Source organism: Ursus arctos, unplaced genomic scaffold (assembly GCF_023065955.2).
Source record: "Ursus arctos isolate Adak ecotype North America unplaced genomic scaffold, UrsArc2.0 scaffold_13, whole genome shotgun sequence".
Taxonomy (NCBI): Eukaryota; Metazoa; Chordata; class Mammalia; order Carnivora; family Ursidae; genus Ursus; species Ursus arctos.
In genome coordinates, this window is record NW_026622797.1 from 53,309,406 (window position 1) to 53,329,575 (window position 20,170).

The following is a 20,170-nucleotide window of genomic DNA, read 5'->3' on the forward strand; positions in this document are numbered from 1 at the left end:
ATTTAGGCTCAGCTTTCAGTGGCAAAAACAGTAAAGATTAGTTACTGTGATTGATTTCGGAAGGGTAGCATCTTCGCCCAGCTATAATTTGCTGCCCCCTTGTTGAGAGAACCTCAACAGCCTTTCAGGTTTGTGATGGAGGAACTTACCAATGAGTTTAAACAATTCTGACCATGTGCTTCCCGGAAAACCCATGGAAAATTACCAAGTGCTGTAAAGCTTTCTTTTATATTATAGTGTTATCTTCTTTTTCATTGTCCTGAAAGCTTAGTACCTTCTTACAATGAAAAAAAAAATAGTTCAATCTCATAACATCTGAAATCAACAAATATGTGTGAATTACTTCCAGGGTGATACCTACCAATACTTAAACTCTCTCTCCTTTTTTTTTTTTTTAATCTTTTAGAGCATTTTTAGGTTCACAGCAAAATTGAGCAGAAAGTACAGAGATTTCCTGTACAACCCCTGCCCCCACACATGCAGAGCCTCCCCTATTATCAGCATCCCTCACCAGAGTAGGTACAATCGAGAACCTCCACTGACACATCATAATCACCCAAAGTCCCGAGCTTGCATTCGAGCTCGCTCTCAGTGTTGTATATCCCACGAGTTTAGACAAACGTAGAATGATGTGCGTCCGCAGTTATAGTGTCATACAGAGTTTGACCACCTCATAATCCTTTGTCCCACCTGCTCACCCTCCCTGTCCACTAGCCTCCAGCAACCACTGTTCTCTTGACTGTCTCCATGGCTTTGCCTTTTCCCAAACGTCATGTCGTTGGAATCATACACTATGTAGCCTTTTTAGATTGGCCTCTTTCAGTTGGTGATACGCATGTCTTTTCATAGTTTGATAATCCATTTCTTGTTAGTGCTCGATAGGATTCCATTGTCTGGATATAGCATAGTTCCTTTATCCTTTCACCTGTTTTGTAATCCATTCACCTCTTGAAGGGTATCTTGGTAGCATCCAAGATTTGGCAGTTGTAAATAAAGCCGCTATAAACATCTGTGTGCAGGTTTTTATGTGGACATAAATTCTCAGATTCTTTGGGTAGATACCAAGAAGTGTGATTGCCAGATTGTACTGTAAGAATATGTTTAGTTTTGTAAGAAACTGCAAGACTGTCTTCCAGAGTACTAGTTTGTGTTCCCACCAGCAATGAAGTTCCTGTTGCTCCACACCTCACCAGCATTTGGTGTTTCTATTGTTCTGGATTTTGTCCATTCTAATAGGTGTACACTGGTGTATTATTAATTTGCATTTTCTTGGTGACAGATGATGTGGACCATCTTTTCATATGATTTTTTGCCATCTGCATTCCTTTTTTTTTTTTAAGGAGAGAAAGTGCACACGCGCACAGGGGAGGGGCAGAGAGAGAGGGAGAGAGAGAATCCCAAGCAGTCTCCACACTCAGCCGTGCGAAGCCTGTTGCAGGGCTTGATCTCACCACCCTGAGATCATGACCTGAGCCAAAATCAAGAGTCAGACGCTTAACCGATAAAGCCACCCAGGCGCCCTTGTATATCTGCTTTAGTGAGGTTTCTGTTAGGGTCTTTGGCCCATTTTTTAATAGGGTTGTTTTCTTTTCTTTTCTTTTTTAAATTTCAAGAGTTCTTTGTAAATTTTGGGTAACAGTCCTTTATCAGATATGTCTTCTTACAGATATTTTCTCCCAGTCTGTGAATTGTCCTGTTCTCTTGACAGTGTCTTTCACGGAGCAGAACTTTTTTATTTTAATGAAGTCCAGCTTATCAGTTCTTTCTTTCACGGATCATAGCTTTGACATTGTATCTAAAAAGTCATTGCCAAACCCAAGGGTCATCCTGATTTTGTCATATGTTATCTTTTAGGAATTTTATGGTTTTCCATTTACATTTAGGTTTGTGATCCATTTTGAGCTGATTTTTTTGAAGGGTGTACAGTCTGTGTCTAGATTCATTTTTCTGCATGTTGATATCCAATTGTTCTAGCTCCATTTGTTAAAAAGGCCGTCTTTGCTCCTCTGGATTGCCTTTGCTCAGTTGTCGGAGACCAGCTGACTGTATTTCTGTAGGTCCCTTTCTGGGCTCTCTACTCTGCTCCATCGATTTACCTGTCTGTTCTTTTGCCAATACCACACTATTTTGATTACTCACAGTAAATCTTGAAGTCGGTTAGGGCCAGTCCTCCAACTTTGTTCTTTTCCTTCAATATTATGTTGGCCATTCTGGGTTTTTTCCTCTTTCTATGTAAACGTTAGGATCAGCTCATCAATATCCACAAAATAACTTGCTGGGAATTTTTATTGGAATTAAATTGCATCTATAGATCAAGTGGGGAAGAATTGACATGACAATATCCAGTATTCCTGTCCATAAACATGGAGCATCTCTCCATTTACTTAACTCTTTTTTGATTTCTTTCATCAGTTTTGTAGTTTTTCTCATATAAGTCTTGTACATAGTTTATTAGATTTGTACCTAAGCATTTGTACAGTATCATTAACTATTACTAACTGCGGTCACCATGCTATGTATTACATTCTTAATGATAGTATGTTTTTAATTTCAAATGCCACTTCGTCATTGCTGGTATACAGGAAAGCAGCTAACTTTGCATATTAGCTTTGTATCCTGCGACCAGGTAATTAACTTTTTAAACATTTCTAGCATTGTACAATACGGATGGAATAGATTTTCTTAAAATTGCCAACCGCACTTCAGTATGCATTTTTAACTCCTTCAGGTACAGAGACATCCACCAATCTCCATCAAAAGCTCTGTTACCATGTGCTGGGGACCGATCAGTCAGAAGATGTTTTGTGTGCTGAGTTTCCTGATGAGCCTAAGTGGATGGGTGGAGCCGAGGTATGGAACCACTGTGCGGTTGCCCGCACACACCATGGCACACGGGTTGTGCATATGGATGCTCTTGTTGTGTGATCTTTATGGTTGTGATAAGTCCTGTGAGTGAATATTCTCTTGTTAAAAGTATCGGTATTCAAATTATCTCTTAATGGTGAAGGTGGTAAACCTTTTAACTACAACCTCAACATAAAACACTTAATACTAAAAGTAGTACATGCTTATGGTTAAAAAAAAAAAGTTGAAGTACAGAATCACATAAAGCGAAACATGAACATTTAGGAATTCAGAATCTTACATCTCAGAGGTGAGAAGAGTATCCTTCCAAAAAATTTTCTTTGTGTAAGTGAGAATGTGGGGAGAGAGAATGTGTTTTCCTTTTTTACACAGCTTTCCTCTTCGTGCATATTGTTCACTTGTTTTTACGTTAAAACGTGTATTTTTAGACATTTTCCCATCTAATAGATATTCAGGTATTCCTTGAGGGTCTTGACCATAATCAAACTGTATTTGAAGTCTTTGAAGTTACTGGCCCAGATTTTATTCTGTATCTTGAAAATCAACTGTGAAAAAACTTAGAGATGCTTGGAGTAAAAATTTAACTCTTGTTAGTTCATTTCTGGGTACTAAGAAATATTTTTTAAAGAAAAGCATTGTGAATCTTTTAACATAGGTGGGCTGTTGGCCCATTTTTAATGGGAATGAGAAATCCACTCGAAAGTCTTTAGCTCATGGAGCCACTTAGAACTTTGGTTAAAAAAAAAAAAAAGGAACATTTGATATTTGAACTTGAGCTTCTGGGTCTGGTTCCCTGGGGGTTAGAATATGAATCCACAGTATTTTAGTTCATGTGCATTGATAGACCTTATTCCAGATTGTCCTTATATTTATTTATTTTGTTTCCCTAGGCCAGGGGTTGGCAAACTACTGCCTGCCTTCAGGCCACATCTGCCCTGCTGCCAGCAGTTGTAAATAAAACTTTATCAGAACACAGCCACACCGTTTGTTTCCTGTTATCTCGGGCTGGGCTGCCTTCAGACCGCCATAGCAGGGTTGAGTAGTTGCTGCAGAAGGCCCCGATGGCCCACAAAGCTGAAAATATTTACTTTCTGGCCCTTAATAGAAAAACTTCCCAGACTTTAATGCAGCGTGTTAAAAGTGAATTTATAGGACTTCTGTGACCTGAAACTGTGTCCTTTCTTCATGCTTTTTCCTTCTCACTGAAGTGTCTCCCCCCCCTCCCCCCGGAGTTTCTTGTGTAGTTACTATTGTCATTTTTCTCACCTATTTATTTTTAATGGCTTTTCTGACTCTATTTATAGATTGTTTCTACTGTTTTCTTCTTAGTTCAGCTTCTTCTCCGACCTTCGTCTTCTGGTTACTATGGATAATAGGTGTTGGCTTATAAAATAATATACATTTTTACTGTCATCTGAGTGAAACAATGAGGGAGATAAATATGCTACCAAACAATGTTTTAATGTTAGATCATGTGTATCTCTTTTTGGAGGGAAGGTATTGACAGGGAAAACCTAAAATAATATATTTAATGATCAATTTTATTCCCTCTGGATTCTTCATAAAGTGAAAGACATACTTTTTTGGAGACATTTTTATGCTTCAGAGCTAATAATTTCATTATAGCAGACCTATTTTAATGAAGGTAAACGTATTTGGTTGATACAGTAACAGGGATACTGAAAATAAATGCCAGAATATTTATATAATTTAGCATATTGGCCTAAAAGGAAACCAGCTTTATCATACAATATGCGTGCAACTCAAGTTGCTTGGCTCTCTCTTAGCGTTTGGTTGAAGCAGTTAGATTTTTTTTTTTTTTACTTCTGAATTGTGGTAAAATATACATAACAACATTTACTAGTTTAATCATTTTTAGGTACAGAGTTAAGTGGCATTAAATACACTGACCCTTTGTGCCACCATCACCACCACACCTCTCCAAAACCTTTTCCATCTTGCAAAACTGAAGCTGTCACATTAAGCAATAACTCCCCATCTCCCTGGCTCCCCCCATTCCCTGGCAACCATCCTTCTACTTTCTGTCTCGCTGTGTTGGACTATTCTGGGTGCCTCGTACAGGTGTCATCGTAGAGTACTTGTCCTTTTGTGACCGGCTGTTGACGTAGCGTAAAGTCCTCGGGTTCGTCCTGCTGTAGCATGTGTCAGCGTGTCCTTCCATCGTGGGTACACCCCGCGGTTTACTCATTCATCTGTCGACGGGCACTTGCAGTGTTTCTGTAGCATTATTGTCAGCAACCAGTTTTTAAAAATACAGTGAGGGGCGCCTGAGTGGCTTAGTCAGTTAAGCATCCGATTCTTGATTTTGGCTCAGGTCATGATCTCAGGGTCGTGAGATCAAGCCCCGCGTTAGGCTCCTTGCTGGGCGTGGAGCTTGCTTGAGATTCTCTCTCTCCCTCTCCCTCTGCTCCTCCCACCCCCACTCGCTTGCTCGCTCTCCCTCAAAAAAGAAAAATACAATACAATAAAAATATAGTGGAGATACATATGTATTTAACATATGTATATTCAACTCTACTAGGAAAGTGAAAAGAAAAACAGATTTAAATAGTTGATATGATCCTTTTACCATTCATTAAAAAGATGCTCACTCTGTGTAAATTATCTAATATAATCTTTACCAAAGCCTCGAAAAGGAGGTGATCATTCCCTTGCATGCACCAAGTAAAATGCCTGCCGGAGAGATTAACTTGCAAGTCCGTGGCTGGAACTGCCTGCTGAGTGTATTAGACTCCACAGCCTGTGTCTTCCTAACCACATGCACTTGGCCTCTCTGGTCAAAAGGAAAGAAGTCTTGCAGCAAAGACTGTTGAAAGGATGGCAGTGACTGAAGCCATGCATCTGTACTGCCCAGAAGTGGTAAAGTTGTTAAGAAACTAAAGGGACATATATGGTGAGTCCTAGGGAACTTTGTGTTGGAGCAGAGCCTTATTAGTGAATTATACAGAGGTAGTCTCTGAGGAAACCAGCAGGCCTAGTAAGCACAGACTGGTGTAGTCTTCCTTGAAGCTGTATTCCAGCTACTTGGGTGGTCTTGTTACAACAGGTGACCCCCCACCAGGTGCCGGGGTTGGTCGCTTCATAACCACGCACTGATGCGTGTGCTGCACTGTTGTTGTATTTTTTCAAGTAGTTGCTTTAGGGATCATCATTTTGAACCCAGTTTTGTTAATACCTCCAACACTTTCACAGTGTCTGAATGGAGAGCTAGTGTTACAGTGATGGTGTACTATAACAGAAATTCGGAGATTTTATCCTAGTCGTGTCCGTGCGGCCTTGGGCACACCCCTTCTCTCCAAATCTCTCTCCTTCATTTCCGCTGGGGCTTTTTTGGCTCTGAAAGTCTATGGATAGAGGATTTAGCGCAACATCTCACCGACCCTGACGCAGGCTTCGTGGGTGAGGAAGTAGCTGCTGGATGTGGGAGCAGCTCGGGCTTTGTGGGTGTGCCTAGAGGGGCCCGAGGGATGGGTGGCTGGCTGAGCGTGTGGATGTGCGTGGATTTCTCCGGCGAGCTGCCATTCTCCTCCCTCTGGGCCATTGCAGTCCAGGGTCACTGAGGACTTCCCTTGGTATGCTAGACACTGTCTCCTTATAGATGCCTCCTCTGCCTTCCTGCATGGACAGGTCTTCTTGCCTTGAGCAGTCCGTCATGTACAACCAGGAAGCAGCTCTAGTTTTTCCGTCATTGCCTGTGACAGCATCTGTCCCCAGGACGACTAACTTCCATCCAGCAGAACCCATAGCTTTCTGGACGTTTTGGGTATTAGAACTGTCATGAAAGATCCACCGCAGTCCAAAGCAAAATATCAGTCTCTCCAATTTACATGCTTCTTCCCTCTGTCCAGCTCAAATTTGGTGAGCCCATGGGGGACTGGCAGGGGAATAGGAAGTACTCAACCCCCTGCTTGGTGGTTGTTTTTTGTTTTTGTTTTTTTTCCATACAAAGACTTTATTGAAGATAGCCTCAAACTAGCACAGTCCAAATATCCATTATCAAGGGCATGAATGAACTAATTGTGGTACATCCCTACAACAGAATACTACTCAGCAGTAAAAAGGAACGAGCTGTTGACAGACTCAGTAACAGGGATGAATCTCAAAATAATTATGCTCAGTGGAAGAAGCCAGAAGAAAGGAGTACACAGGAGTACAGAGTGTTCGATTCTATTTATAGAACACTCTGAAAAATGCAGACTAGTCTATAATGACACAAGACAGATCAGTGGTTGCTTGGGAATGGGGGTGGGGAACAGGAGGGAGGAGATATGAAGAGGCAGGAGGAAACTCCGGAGGGTGATCAGACTGGCACAGTGGAATTGACGTTTTACAGGTGAGGCCATTCTGAGCAATGCCAGCGTGTCCAGTTCTCTCCCCTCAGTGACTCATCGTGGATTAGTTTCTCCGGCGGCCGTGCAGGGCGGAGGAGTTGCAGGAGGGGAACAGGATTCTCGCCCCTCTGGAGCTCTTTGTCGGTGTGCAGTTGCCACAGTGTGCTTGCAGTCATGACCGGCATCTTGGTGCCCGCTCCTGCAGGGCATCCCTTTGTAGTGAGATCCCCTCCATTCTGGGAACCTGGGTGCTCTTCTCTGCGGTGGATAATAAACTCTCTGGCTCACATTTGTGTTGCCTCCCAAGGCTTCTGCTCCCAGCAGGCTTCCCTCCGTAGCTCCCCTCTTCCATCTTTTCTCCGCAGGGACCTTTCAAGATGACCGGGGGGAGGTGCCTTCCTGGTGTCTCTTGTTCTGAGGGAAGCGACCTCCATGTCGCTCCATCCTGGAAGGGCGGGTGCTGGTCCCTGCTGCTCTCCTCACCTGCCAGCCCAGGGCCTCCTCCCTCAGTCCCTGAAGCTGCCTCATGGCCCTGGGGTAACTGAAACCTATCTAGAGGGACAGTGCTGTCAATTATTTAACATAGACTATAAGGCTTTACCTGGACAGCAGGATTGTGGGAGAATAGAAATTGTCATGTTTTAGAAGATTCTACTGATCCAAAAAAAAAAAAAATTCCCTTTATTTTAAAGTAATCCCAGAGCATTTGGGAGCGGGGGAGGGGGTGGGAAACAAGGAAATCAAGTATTTTGAAGCACTTTTCCCAGCAGAGGGTGCTCTAGAATGAAGATTCTGAAAATGTGTCAGGCACTTTTAGAAAGGATCAAGGAGAAAATGCCCGGCCTTTTTGTGACTGTCTAGCTGAATTCTGTATTGAGAACCTAATTCTGTCATAACTAAGTCTTGAGAAGGGGCTTCTTTTTTACAAGGGTAATCCTAATCTTAATGTTTATCATGTATCTCTAGAGCCATTTGTATCTGTCACTTGTGATCCCTAATCATTCAAGTATGTGTACATTTGTGTAGACGTTTATATATTATACGTATATGTTAACATGTAAAGTCACTGCCTGATGCTCGACTCTGTGGGCACACAGTGAGCGTTAGTTTCGTTCCCTCCCCTGCCCCTGCTGAGGTTCATGCCCTTGGAGACCCTCGAGGCCTGGTGCGCACCCAGCTTTGCCTCACAAAACACAGGCAGTAACGGCCAGGTGTCCCTCGGGGAATTGCGCCTCACCTGCCCCTCACTCCTGGAAAGCTGGGCTCGGAGCAGTCGTCTTTCAGCAGCGCTCTTCGTGGTCCCCTGTTCCCCGGGGGCCCAGGAAGCCGTTGGCTCGGCTGCACCCCGCTGCTAGGGCCAGGCGATCCCCGGGAGCACAGACCGGCCTGCTCTGGCCCTTTGGAAGATGTTCTTGTTGTAGTCAGCTCTTCTGTTTATACACGTGTTACGGTATTGCTGAGGGGCTGAGGGCTCATGACGCGGTTTCCGTTTGTCTGTCATTTTAAAGACCCTTTGTCCTCCTGCCCCGAGCTTTGGGAATGGAGCGTGTGTTACGGGTGAGCCTTGGTTTCCGTGCGCTGTGCCGGAGAGCCCGCACTTTCCCAGCGGCCGGCGCGGCCGAGTGGCTGTCCTGTCAGTCCCGGGGTGGGTTCGCAGCCGGACTGTGCGTGTCCGCGGCTCATCACCCGTGTCCCCTCTCTCGTCAGCACCGCAGGGCGTGATAATATCCATCATGCTGATTAGCATGCGGGAAAATCCCAGCCCATGGTGGGGAAGAAAAGTCCGGAAGCCACACAACAGGCCCGAATGTGAGTAAAGCTAGAAAGCAGCGCCGCTCTGCATACGGGAAACAGCTCCTGACAGGAGAGAGTAGGTTTTGGTAGTAGTAGGGTCGGAGTTGCTGATCAGTCAGTGAGGGAGAAAAGAAAACAAACAGATTCTTAAACAACCCAGTGGCTCTGCCAGAGAAACAACAATGGCGGCTCTGTCATGTGAAGACCTACGTGACTCGTTTTACTTTGAATGTGGGGTTTTCCCCCCTAGAATCTTCTGTCAGATCTGTTTCTGGTATACTGAGGAAGGAACACATCACATAGGATTTGGGTTGATTTCCGTTTTCCCCCATTGCTGTAGGGCCACGCTGTATTGGGAACGCTGCGTGCTCTGACTGAATGACTGCCTGTTGGAGATGTTCGTGTTAACACACGTCACGCGAGCTTATGACTCCCCCTGTCCTTGTGTACTACGCCACTCCTATTGTTACACAAATCCATAACGACTCCCGTAAGTGAGAAGCCATCACTGTAGATGATTAGTTCGACCTTTAAAAGTTTTCCTGGATTAAGTTTTGGAAACATACTTAATATTAAAGAGATGATGTCGTGATTCACTACTACTGTGAAAGGGATCCAAAAGAGACTATGAAATAAAGTTGATAAAGTTTCCTGCTCTGAGAGGAATATGATTAACTCCCAAAGCTATTAAAATCCATTTTCATTCCTTTTGTTACTATTCCAGACAATTTTAAGTGTCACTGCTTTTTAGGATACTTTTTTTTATATACACAATTCTTTTGTCATAATATGTAAAAGGAATACTTTCCTCGATTGGAAAAGTGCATGTAGATTCAAATTATGAAAAAAAAAACTTTCTTCACTTCTTATCGGATTCTAAGTGGAAATTATTATATGTACCAAAGAAATTTCATGTATCTGGAGATTTGTAAATACGGAGCAGCTTGATCCAGACTGGTCTGAATCGATCATGGTCACACCTACATGAGGCATTAACTGAAGACATTTGATAAAAACGTATTTGGGATTAGATTCCCCTGAGGTGTGCTCCCCTTGCTGCTTATCTTTATCTTTTTAAATTCTGTGATGGTTTGTAGAGGTTATAGCCTGAATGTGCTGATTCATGTGAATTTGGTGTTTGCTGGAGCAGCATAGGTGAACTAACAGAATAAAGTACAAAACATATACTCCAAGGATTTCTTCATATTATTATCTCAGTGTAGCTTAATACCACAGTATACACAAGTTTCTTAGTGAATTAATGCGGCTTCTTTAATGGAAGTATGAAGTCTGATAACCCCATAGCTTAGGCCCTTTTGGTAAGTGTCAGTGAGCGTGGCAGCCAGTTAACTGGGTCCCCTCTTCAAAACAGAAGCCAACACTTAGAACGGTTTTCTCCCGTAGCACAAAATATGCCAAGTTGAGAAACCACAAAGGTTAGAGGGGAGCACTTCTTTCCACACTCCTCTGACCTCCTTTTGGGGGAGTTTTCTTCAATCAGGGCTTCTCAGAGGCTAGATATGAGGCAGGTTGGGAGTTCTCAACCTAAGCGAGTCACAGTCTTGAGCCACATTCTTACGGAAGACCTGATCAGCAATCAGGTCGATACCTGGCTCTGTGTCTGCTGACTCTCGTTTTGTTTCTAGCTCTGAGCTAGGAGAAGTGCATTGTTTGTTGGGCCTGCCCAGGAGACGGCGTGGAAGCGTGGTGGTCATGGGCTGTGCTAGGTTACACACCACGTGTGCACGGTGTTGTGATGGCTTTGCGTGCTGTCACAGGCCAGGTTCCGTGGAAAGCAGACCCGGAAGTTGGATGGGAGTGCTTTCGAAACCTCTCTGCCTGTGCTGGGGAGTGAGGGCAGAGAGGAAGGAGTTGAACTGCAATGCAGTCATGACAAAGACCTCAGCCATCCTACAGGGAGCTCTCATGGGTTGGCCTTCAGCATTTTCCTGACTGGGGGCTCTGTACCCTTGCCTTAATCAGTCATTACATGTGAGAAGAACCCAAAAGGATTTGTGACTTTGGGGAGGCGGTTCTCTCCAGCCTTGAGGACAGGCCTGGAGGTTCTCAGCCGATCCCTGCCCGCTCCTGGCACCCGGCCGACCACAGTGTCCACCGCATACACTGCCGTCCATTGGCAGGCTGTACACTTGAGAGTGAATGTACGTAGCTCAAGTGTATGTCAGCATAGTTCTGTGAACCAGATGGTTATGCCACCGTAGCACTTGTAAGAAGGCAAAATTCAAGGAACCATTTGAGAGAAATTCTGCTTCTCTTTTAAAATCATTTAAGAGCCATCCCTCCCCCAAAGCCTTCTCAGAGCTCACTCTACCTCCACCTCCGCTCCCTGTTAGGTGCCCTTCTCTGCACTCCCTTCATACTTGGCACGTCTTGCTGTTAATGTTCTATAGTGTTCACCCATATGCACGTGTGTGTCCATCTTTCCCATCTGAGCATGAGCTCTTCAGGGCCCTGTCCTACTGATCTGTGTTTCAGAACCCGGTTCAGCGGCGGCCGACCCTCAGTAAATGTTGGTTGAATAAACGGCCTTAGCTCTCACACCCCGAATAATGGCCGTCTGTGTTTGATGGCATATGTTAAATCGTGTCCTGTTAAAACCAGCCACTGTGGTGATGGTAGTCTCCAGCCCCACCCACCCCAGAAGCAAGGGGGCTGTGGCTAGGGTGGCTTTTGCATGTTGAGTTTTGCCTGGTTATGGATAATGAAAGGCTAAATGGTAAAGAGTGGTTATTTATGAGTAAACAAAGAATGGTCGCTCCAGGGGCGCCTGGGTGCCTCGGTTGGTTAAGTGTCTGCCTTAGGCTCAGGTCATGATCCTGGGGTCTTGAGATCTAGCCCCGCATCAGACTCCCTGCTCAGTGGGGAGCCTGCTTCTCCCTCTCCCTTTACCTCCCCCCTCATGCTCACTCTCTCTCTCACTCAAATAAATAAATAAAATCTTAAAAAAAAAAAAAAAGAATGATAGCTCTCATCCCTGTTGGTATTGTTTGGAATGCAGTTAATGGATTTAATATCCGCAAATGTAAATACTTGATTTACAGTAATTCTTAGAATTTTTTTGGTTAATTAATATTTACATAAAAGGTAGATTTTCATGGAATGAGATCATTTTGACTTAAGGAAAATTTGTTTAAACAATATAGACATAAAGTAGAAGCAAGCTGTGAAAAGCACAGATTTAAGAATTACATCTTTTATGATTGGTCAGACTGGTATTATTCCCACCTTGTTGCAACAGGTCAGTGCTTTTGAATCACATTAATTGCTTCCAGAGAACATAGTTATTCTAGTTAATATATTGTTTAAAGAAAAAACAATAATATTTTGTGAACAGGAATTTATAGTATTTTGTGAAAGTCTGATGGGGCCCTTGGCACACCTGTTTATCTGTTTTCTTTTTATCTGGATTTCAGAAAAGTCATTTTAAAACAAAAAAAATATTTTATTGTTTGTCAGAGAGAGAGAGCACAAGCAGGGGGAGCTGCAGGCAGAGGGAGAAGCAGGCTCCCTGCTGAGCAAGGAGCCCCATGGGAGACTCCATCCCAGGACCCTGGGATCATGACCTGAGCCAAAGGCAGATGCTTAACCAACTGAGCCACCTACGCGTCCCAGAAAAGTCACTTTTTTTCTGCTGAGATGCAAGTGCCCTCCTCATCAACAGTATTTTTCTTTCCTCCTCCCAGTTTCCAAAATTCATTTTTAAAATTGCCTTTAAATAGTCTGAATGCGAAGCTGTGGTTAATAAATATACATTGTTACAATTTTAGTGGAAGAAGGTGTATTTCTAACCTACGTATTTTGGGGTAGCAATGACACTTATATAAATGATTTTGAAATCTGAGACTTTGAGCATTTGAAAATTCAGAATTGTTTCCAGTTTAGCAGATTTGCTTGGTGGCTATGAAACATCACTGGGTTGTGATGAAGGAGCTACAGTGAAAAAGACAGACTGAATTGGCATCCCAACAGCAATGTACCTCGGGACGTCCTGCCTTAGATTAAATATAAACTGCTACAATATTTAGTCCAGCCAGAAATGCTGAGAAAAACTCATTAGACGTGCTCGAGACAGCTGTCATCAAAGGTTTGGTGTGGTTCTTGCAGTGAGTTTTACTGCCCTGTTTTTCCATGGGCTGAATCACTACAACTGAATTAACATCATTTATGATCAATATAGCATGACTTTAAACACTAAGCTATAAAAATTCCATCTTCATTTAAATGATGAGAGAACAAAACTCTGAAGTATTAATGAGGCTGCTTTTCATTACATTTGATGAAGTTATGATTGTAAGGTTGCTTGACGATATTCATATAGGATCAATTAAAAATAAGGTGGAACTTAAATTCTAGACATGAGTTTATTAACTACGTATATGAAAAGCTTAAGGAAAACATATAAAAGCCTAGAAATATGATATATATAACTCCCAGAGCAGTCAAAGAAGCGACAGTGTTCATAAAGAAATTTATATTAATGCAGTACCAAGAGGAAAGAAGGGGAAAACAAGGTGAATAGAATACTTGAAATTAAGAACATGGAAGCCAGTACATCAGCAATAACAATTGATGGAAATGGAATATGGATTCTTAGGTTGGATTTTAAAAACTCAGTCAAGTCTAATGTTATTTTCAAGAGAGTCACTTAGCATTATGACAGGTAAGTTGGAAATATAATGAGGATGAGAATGGAGAAAAGAATTAATGGAAATCAGAAATTTATATGAGGATTCTCCAAAACTGACGATCTTTGAAAAGATTAAAGAGCCTCGCAAAAGATGAAAGAGAACACACCTGCAGCATTCGATGTTATGTGTAGTTTGTGGCAAAAACCCATACGGCGAAATACTATTCATGTTTGTTAAGGGAAACTGCTTCTGAACTCAGAAAAGAATGTCACCAGGAAAGAGCAGCCAAATTAGACAGGACTTTCTAGAATCTTTGATAAAACCATAACTTACTTGGAATCCCACTTCTGTTTCTCAAGTACAGATTATCTCTGTGCTTTTAAACAGTCTTTTCTGAGAAAGAGATGTCCAGCTTACGACATCCAGTGTGCTGCCAAGTGTTTAAAGATGCTGGGCACTTTAGACATGCATAGTCATTATGATTAATTTATAAATGCAAAAGAACCTGATTGACCAAAGTTTTGGTCTACCAAAATGAACCTGTAGATAGAAAGTGAATGGACATTGTCAGAGGGCTGGAATCTAATTCCTACAAGTCAAAGCACTTGCTGCTGCTGGGAAGTAAAATCTGAAGTATTCCATGCTCAGACACTCTTGTCTAGACGACGTGCAGCTCGGGGTCATCACATTTCACTGATAGAAGGAAACAGTGTATGTGGGCTTGATGAGAGCAGTGCAGCAAGTCAGCGTGAATGTGTGACAGTTTCATCTCTACGTAAAAAAAAAGAAGCATGCTCCAAAGGCTGCAGGAGGTTCACAGAAGTTGTATTGGAATAGAAAACGGAAACAGTAAAAATACCTTACTGTGTAATGAGATGGAAGGAAATATATCATTGTGATATTTTTTATTAATCATGGATATCATCTTTTAAATTAATTCCATATTAATTACATTCTTAATTTTATATCTGTATATTTCAAGCATGCACAATAATATACTCTTAAAGATGTAATTATCCAATTAAAATGAGTTAGAAAAAAAACACGATGACAGGTATTTGCCTCTGGCCTTGGCAGTGTAACTGGTCCTAGAGCAGTCCTCCTGCCATAAACAGTGAGAAAATTACACAAAATAAACCAGTCATTTGCAGATACAGTGAGCAGGCATTGCTGGACCATCATCTGTAAGAGAAGCAAGTCCTGTGATTGCCCCATCTTTCTGCCTTTCTGGAGATATTTTCTGGAGTCTGGCACAAGGAGTGAGTAGCCCACAGATTATCGCAGTCTCGTCAAACTTAGTATCCAAAGAATTCAGGAAGACTGAAGCCACTGGAATTTGCAGGCAGAGTACCAAAAGGAGGGAACTACCACGAAGAGTCCCAGAATTCTGCCTTGGTCTCCCTTTGTGTCTTTGCTGACCATTAAGTAGTAGGTGCACAGGATGAGACTTCATGATTCAGTCTAACAACTACCGGGGAGCTATGAGCCAACAACTACCAGAGGTTTAACAAGCCTGGGAGACTGCCACTTTCTAACCAAAATGGAAAGACCTTGTGAACACCCAGGGTATTCACCAGCAACCCCAGAAAGGCCACACGTTTCCAGTGGGGCCGTAGGTGTTCCCCAGCAAAGCTTGAACACAAGCCACCCATGGATCAGGCTGATCCACTAACAGATTAACGGCCTCAAAACTTTTTAAAGGAAGACAAATGCAAACAAGTAAAAAAATCCAGACAACATTCAAAATGTGTAGAATCCAATTTTTAAAAAGTTGCTAAATGTGTAAAGAAACAGAAAAATGTGACTTATAACCAGTAGAAATAGTAACCAATGAAACAGACTCAGAAATGACAAGTAGTAGAACTACCAGACAGGGACTTTTTAGAAGCCATTATAAAATAATTTTTAAAGGATTTGAGAAAATGTTAATTTAATGAATAAAAAAATAATATAAAAATGAGCCAAACATTCTTCTAGATGTGAAAATAAGCCATCCAAAATGAAAATGGGCATAATAGCAATTTAGATACTACAAAAATATCAGTGAATTTGAAAACAGGACAACTGGAAATAAACCAAAAAGAAAAAAAAAAACAAAAAACAAAAATGAACACAGCCTCACTGACCTGTGCGACAATGCTAAGTGATGTAATATTATGTGTTTGAAGTCCTACAGGAGGGGTGAGAGGATACAAAAATATATAGGAAGAAAAAGGCCAGAAGTGTTAGGAATTTGATAAAATAGAAACCCACAGTTCCAAAATGCTCAACAAATCTCAGGCAGGCTACTACAGCCCATTATTAATTAATTTGCATAAAACCTAAGATGATAATTAAAAAATTTTAAAAGCAGCCAGAGGAGAAAATACACATTACCTGTAATGAGAAAACGGTAGGAAATGACTTCTCACTCGAAACAATGCAAGGCAGGAGACAATGGAAAGACGTTTTCCTTCTTGACTACCATATTTAAAAGTACATTTCCTCCGTCCCACATCCTGCCTCCCTTACCTACACCTGTTCTCCATGGCATTCATCATTTTATAATATGCTACCTAATTCCGTATTTATCTTCTCTACTAGAACGTAACATTTTTTTTCCTGATTTGTTCACTAATATATCTTTAAATGTCTTGCACATAATGGCTGCTTAGCAAATATTTATGGAATGAACATATGAAAGAGTAACAGTCATTGGTGAGTGTGTGAGGCTTCTCAAGAGAAGCAGAACCAACAGGTTATGTGTATGTGTATAGAGAGAAAGATTTATTTTTAAAAAGTTGACTAACATGATCGTGAAGCCTTGGCAAGTCCAAAGTCTTTAGGGTAGGTTGGCAGGCTGGAAATCCAGAGTTTCAGTTTGAGTCCAAAGGCTGGTCTGCTGGCAGAATTCCTCCTTGCTTGGGAAGGTCACTGTTTTTCTACTAAGGCTTTGGACTGGTTGGATGAGGCATGCTCACATTACAGAGGGTAATCCCCTTTAAGAGTCCACCAGTTTAAATGTCAGTCTCATCCAAAAAACACCTTCACAGAAACATCCAGAATAATGTTTGACTAAATATCTGGGTACTGTGGTCTACCAAGTTGATACGTAAAGTTAGCCATCACAGTGGGATGTGGAAAACCAGGAACTGTTATTCACTGTGACATGTAAGATAATTTGGCAACGCCTAAAAAGGTTGAATATGGGCATATCCTATCACTGAGCAATTTTACTTCTAGTTATATATCCGGAAATACAGTTAAGACCATAAATGAACGTGTTCAGAATTTTTGTGAAGTGTTGCTTAGAGTAAGAAGAAAATAGAAATAAAGCATTTATTCGTGGGGAAAATGGATCAGTTGTGGTATATTTCTATCAGAATACTGCATAGCATTAAAAAAAATCAATTAATTTTTTAAAATTATGTTGAATGAAAAATAATTGCAGAAGGATATGTGTGTGCATATATATAGTGTTTGATACCACTTATATAAATTTTGACAACTCAAAATCATAATATATTGTTTATTATATCAGTTTACTAAAATTCTTTTTGCTACCTGACAGTCTCGTGTGTAATACTACCAAGGAAATCTACGGAAGCACAGGCTTTTGATCTTTGACATCACGTTGTAGAGGTGACTAAAGATACACAGAGTTGTTCGCTAGAAACTGTATCATGTCACCAGTGTGCACCACAGATGAACTTCCTTGAGTCATGCCCACTTTGCTAATTCTTACTCATTTACAACAATTTTAAAATGTGACCCATGACGAAATTTCAAAGTCAGGGATGTTAACATTCAAAATGACAGATTGCATGTATTCTCAGTTAAAGCCTAGACTATAAATTTAAATAAAAATCACATTGAGTCACGACATTCAGTTGTATCTATTGATATTTTCTATTTAAATATTTCACTATGTTTTTTTTAAACTGTGATGTAAGAGTAAAATAAAATTGATGTTCATCTTTTTTTCCTAAGTTTCTTTGCCAGTCATAAATTTGGGGTAACCATATGACATTTGATGCTAACCTTTATTTTTTACTTAACAGTGCTTTCACAAAAGATATTTTCTAATCAGCCCCCTGCACTGTTTTTATTTCCTTCCTAGTTGTCTGATGATGGTCGCTATGTCTTATTATCAATAAGGGAGGGCTGTGATCCAGTAAACCGACTCTGGTACTGTGACCTACAGCAGGAATCCAATGGCATCAGTGGTAAGTTATCTTTCAAACAGGTAATTATTCCAGAAAGCTCCATTAAGAAGCAATTATTTTGGTCTTCTAATTGATTTCCCAAGAAACCTTCTTTCATTCAACCATATGAACCCTCAGTTCATATTTTTTCTTTCAGTATTGTTCCATAAAATGAAGAAAAATTGAATGACACTCTTTGTTGGCTTTAGCATTTTCTCCATAAATTGAGGTTAACCATGTATTTTGCATATGAATGTGAAAATGTCCTGTGAATATTGCAGATGAAGAGTGTTAAGGAGACACTAGCCCGTTGGTCTGTAAAGCATTATAATCTATAGTATAATTCTAGATGTAATGGTGCAGACTGTCACAGGCAAAAAGGTAGGAGACCAGTGAGAATTAGCGAGGTTAACAGGTAATTGTAAGACAAGTTTCTTAGCGCTGAGCCACATGGACAATAACAGCTTGATTTTGCTTTCTGGAAGCCTTATACAGCGTGATAGTAAGCATAGTACCAGCCAGCTACAAATCGTGGAGGTGGCTCATTTTAAATAGTCTTCTCTTTGAACATCTAGGTCATAGCAGCAGCATTATTGAGCGTTAAAGCTTTCCAGCTGCACAATTTGCTATGCGAAGAATACCCAGACCCCAAAACTGCACAGATATGCTGGCCCTCGGATAAGGACAGTAAACTAATTACGCTGTGATCTGGTTAATATAAAATAAATGTATTTTAGAGAATGTGATGCAGATTTTCAAACTATATAATTTGAGTACATTTTAAGTTATTAGTTAGATTACTTCATTATTAATACCTAATTTATGTTACATTTTGATAAGAAAATATACAATTTTGTTTTTTTATTGATCGGGCATTGCATCATTTTTAAACTTCTCTGAGCAAGATCCGCATCCCGACATTCTTAGATACTGCAGAGCGCCATTCACAGATGCAGCAGGATGAAGTCAACAGATTGATTCAGGTGTGAAATATATATCCATTTAATAAAGATATGTGTAGGGGTTTTTTTTTCTGTTAAAAAAAAAAAGATACACCCATTTTGATCGCAAAAGAAATTTGCATCAACCACACCAGCTTTCACATTCTTTGACAGGAGCAAAACCAGCACCCAAGAATTGTTCGCTTGAGTTTCAAGCCTAGTCTACACAGAACTGAACCTCTGAAGAACGAGATCTGAAAGAAGCAGTGACAGCTGTTACTGTGCTGTTACCCTGACAGTATTCCTGTGTGAGTCTGAGATGGTGGAAAGGACTTTGCCTTTCCCCGGTTTATTAAAAATTCCGGTTCTGGCGTTCTTCCTCCAGACAGTGCTGGTTTCATTTTCTTTTTATTACTTCGTTATATCTTTAAATTACTAGGTAGACTTGTTATTAAATGACACAAGTTAACAAATCAAAAAACACAAATTGTTTCATTTACTCTAAATATAAGAGAATTTCTTCCATAGACTGGTCTACTGAACTCGTACTCCTGTGTCCACTTTAATAATAGTAATACTCTGCGTGAAACTTTCAAAAGGGCTGGAGGAACTGGAGGAAACCCTGTTTTCTTCTGAACCTCTTGGTCCTTCTCCTCTTTTTTTTTTTTTTTTTTTTTTTTTTTTTAACCTTACATACCTTTTATTCCCTAATTTATCATTGCCATATTACTGAGGAATTAGGAGAGTATGATACCCAGAGATTGAGATTCTGAAAGAAAGGTAGTGCAAAGGTACACTAGGCCATCACAAATAAAATGCTAGACTCTGTAGCCCTGAATGAGCATGAAGGAGAACGAAAGAGAGCGAGAGAGAGAGAGAGAGAGAGATGTATTGCAAGAAATGGGCTTATGTGATTTGAGGACTGGCTAGGTAAATCTGAAATCAGTAGGGCAGGCGACCAGGAAGAACAGGCTGGAATTCTCAGGCTCAGGCGGAAGCTGCCGTGTATAGGTGGTATTTCTTCTTTCTCAGGGAAGCCTCAGTTGCGCCAGAAGGCATTTCAACTGATTGAATCAGGCCCACCTAGAGTATCTAGGATAATCCCTTTACTTAAAGTCAACTGATTATGGCCTTTAAACACATGTGTAAAATACCTTTATAGTAACACCTAGATTAGTATTTGATTGATTAACTCTGGACATGTCAAAAGACCATCCCAGTGAGCTCATGGAAAACCACAGCAAACAAATCTGACCATGCTAACCTGATTTCATTTTTTAATAAGGTGACTAAACTGACCAGTATTTGGAATTCATTGAGGCACCTTTAGAAAAGTATGTGATATCCTATAGATTTTGAAGTGAATAATAGGATAGGTGGAATCG

The 20,170-nt window shown here is 41.0% G+C and overlaps 1 protein-coding gene and 1 long non-coding RNA gene across 3 annotated transcripts in view; both read left to right on the forward strand.

The window, feature by feature from the left end:
- Nucleotides 1-20,170, forward strand: part of PREP (prolyl endopeptidase) — a 112,003-nt gene that overhangs the window by 27,985 nt on the left and 63,848 nt on the right. For both annotated transcript variants that reach the window (XM_026511722.4, XM_026511723.4), the window contains exons 6-7: nucleotides 2,729-2,850; nucleotides 17,760-17,865. In XM_026511722.4, the coding sequence (XP_026367507.1) occupies nucleotides 2,729-2,850; nucleotides 17,760-17,865 (228 nt within the window). The remainder of the gene's footprint in view (nucleotides 1-2,728; nucleotides 2,851-17,759; nucleotides 17,866-20,170) is intronic.
- Nucleotides 2,858-15,459, forward strand: LOC130543556 (uncharacterized). Its single transcript, XR_008958995.1, has 2 exons — nucleotides 2,858-7,219; nucleotides 9,352-15,459. It is a non-coding gene; the product is annotated as an uncharacterized LOC130543556 (long non-coding RNA).